Genomic DNA, 2,299 nt, shown 5'->3' with positions numbered 1-2,299 from the left:
TAGAGTTGACAGCTGGGTCCTTTATTGACATGGCACTATTACAAGATACAGTAAAGGACACCCTGTGGTCAGAGGTCACATCCTTTATAAAACTCATGTTGAACTTCTCTTATGACCCTCAGCCACTAGTAGGTCTACAATTAAATATTTCACTGGTATGAAGACGCTCAGTAAAAGAGCAAAGCACCTGAATAGACTGATACAACATCCATTACTACAGGTCAACACTTCAAAAACAGTAACAAACTTACGTGATATTTTTTATTGTTTTACAAGCCTTGCCTCCAAAATACAGTAGTGTTGTCAACAGAAACAATGTCACAGCAGTGTTGCAATTCACCAGTTTAACACTCTCCCATCCTTATAAAAGCAAAGCCAGGAGGATCTATCAGAGAAGCCAGGAGTCCTGGTCTGAGGCATGAGGCCGTAGCCTGGGGATGGAAGTGGTTTAGCTCTGGCCTCCCAGGGTGTGCTTGTCAAACAGGTACTCTGCCATCTTGTTTTTGACAGCATCCATCTTGGTGAGGTTGGTGATGTGGTCTCCCAGCTTCTTAATGGCCTCCACCTGCTCATTCAGGTAATGGGTCTCCAGAAAGTCACACAGCTAAAGAGGGAAAACAGGTCAGACAAAATAATGATTACCGACTATTGTAACAGTAATTACAGTAACACACAAGAGCCTGGTGGTAATGGCATAAGTGTAGATAATGAGGAGTCTATTTTTAACGAGACAAGTCCATTAACAAACACTTCTTTACAATGGCATCCTAATGTGGAACAATAGGTTAACTGCCTTGTTCAGGGGCAGAACACATTTTTACCTTGTCAGCTCTGAGATTCAATCCAGCACCCTTTAAGGCCCAAATCTCTAACCCCTAGACAACCTGCCGCCCCTTATGCATTAGCTGCATTGTGAGCATCTGTGGACTATTGTGTGCGTGTGACGAAGCAGGTAAACAATCCTGTGTCATTAGTTATCAGAGCTACAACAACCTGATCATCTCCTGGGACAGTACCTGTATTCTATGTGATACATACATGTGATGTGTGGTTCCACCATAACTTACATGGGGGTCAACCTTGTCAGAGGCAATCTTGTGCAGGTCCAGCAGGGCCTGGTTCACATTCTTCTCCAGCTGCAGAGCACACTGCATGGCCTCCAGCCCATTGCCCCACTCATCACGTTCTGGCTTCTACACAGGACAGAGTGAACACAGAAGTGTTAAGGACTACTAGCAGATGTTAGGTAAGATAAAGTGAACAGAGTTACACCCCTCACAGTTTCAGTTCAGTGGTTAGAGGCAGTATGTTTAGGACTACAGGTTCTCTAGATCAACTAAACTCTGTAGACACTTTCCTCCATGGAGGAAAAACATCAGTCTACAATCTAAATGTGTTTGATGCTCAGGCGCTCACCTTGATGTCCTGGAGTAAAATGCGTCCACCTCTCTTGTTCTGGAAGGAGAGTAGCTTGTCCGCGTGCTCCCGCTCCTCGTCGCTGTTCTCCTTGAAGAAATGCGCGAAGCCTCGCAGAGCCACATCGTCACGGGAGAAATAGAAAGCCTGGGTGGATAAACAAAACATTGCAGTTAGAAAAAGGAAAAAAACATGACAGCATTCTGTTCTTGTTGTGGCAACTAGGCTTGATGATATAGGGATGAATCAGTCTGTTGTCTACTTGGTAACCTGACTTTTAACCTGTCAATGAGTTGTTACGCGCTCTGACAGAGGTAGGATAGATTCCAACTTCATTTGTATGCTATTTCTAACTGGAGGGTCTTAATAGCCTTGCCAAGTAAAACTCAAATGTACTTCACGGAGTTGAGATTCTTGGCTATTAATTGTCTAGGACAACAGAAAAATCAGTGGAAAAAAAGCCATTTAGGACCAGGCATAATAATACACAGGTAGATCAACAAAACGGTCATCTTGGTAGACTCCTTACCATTGAAGTGTAGGTGTAGGAGGCAAACATCTCCAAGTTGATCATCCGGTTGATGGCAGCTTCGCAATCGTGGTGATAGTTCTGGCGGATCTGAGACTCCATCTTGGCAGATTTTTTATTTTATATCAAAATAAAAAGTACAAAAATAGAGTTTAAACTATATTGCTATTATAGTTCAAGTAAGTGCTATGTCATTAATCCTTAATGTTCTATAATGCGGGACGAAGGCAGAGGAGTTCCGTTCAATCACTGTTGAAGCAAGAACTTCTTCATGCGTCTTCTCAGACTTGTGAACTAGAAGGACCCTTGTTCGCTCTATTTATTGTTCCAAACGGAACGCGTCAGTGAAATCCA

General features: G+C 43.1%; 1 protein-coding gene across 1 annotated transcript; it reads right to left on the bottom strand.

Moving 5' to 3' along the window:
* Window positions 1-2,299, bottom strand: LOC116374433 (ferritin, middle subunit-like). Its single transcript, XM_031827118.1, has 4 exons — window positions 1,946-2,299; window positions 1,417-1,563; window positions 1,068-1,193; window positions 1-604 (listed from the first exon to the last, which is right to left on the bottom strand). Exons 1-4 carry the CDS (start codon window positions 2,045-2,047, stop codon window positions 449-451), a joined length of 531 nt encoding a protein of 176 aa, XP_031682978.1. The 5' UTR covers window positions 2,048-2,299; the 3' UTR covers window positions 1-448.

The sequence above is a fragment of the Oncorhynchus kisutch genome, linkage group LG6 (assembly GCF_002021735.2).
Source record: "Oncorhynchus kisutch isolate 150728-3 linkage group LG6, Okis_V2, whole genome shotgun sequence".
NCBI classification, from domain to species: domain Eukaryota; kingdom Metazoa; phylum Chordata; class Actinopteri; order Salmoniformes; family Salmonidae; genus Oncorhynchus; species Oncorhynchus kisutch.
Note: the sequence above shows the minus strand (reverse complement) of the source record. Positions and strands in the feature narration are given on the sequence as shown.

Bases quoted from the DNA above. Each gene is read 5' to 3' on its own strand.
- LOC116374433 (XM_031827118.1), bottom strand. From the start codon at position 2,047: ATGGAGTCTCAGATCCGCCAGAACTATCACCACGATTGCGAAGCTGCC. The intron at 1,564-1,945 runs GTAAGGAGTCTA...TTATCCACCCAG, and splicing joins CCTACACCTACACTTCAATG to GCTTTCTATTTCTCCCGTGA. The intron at 605-1,067 runs GTAAGTTATGGT...TTCCCTCTTTAG, and splicing joins CTGACAAGGTTGACCCCCAT to CTGTGTGACTTTCTGGAGAC.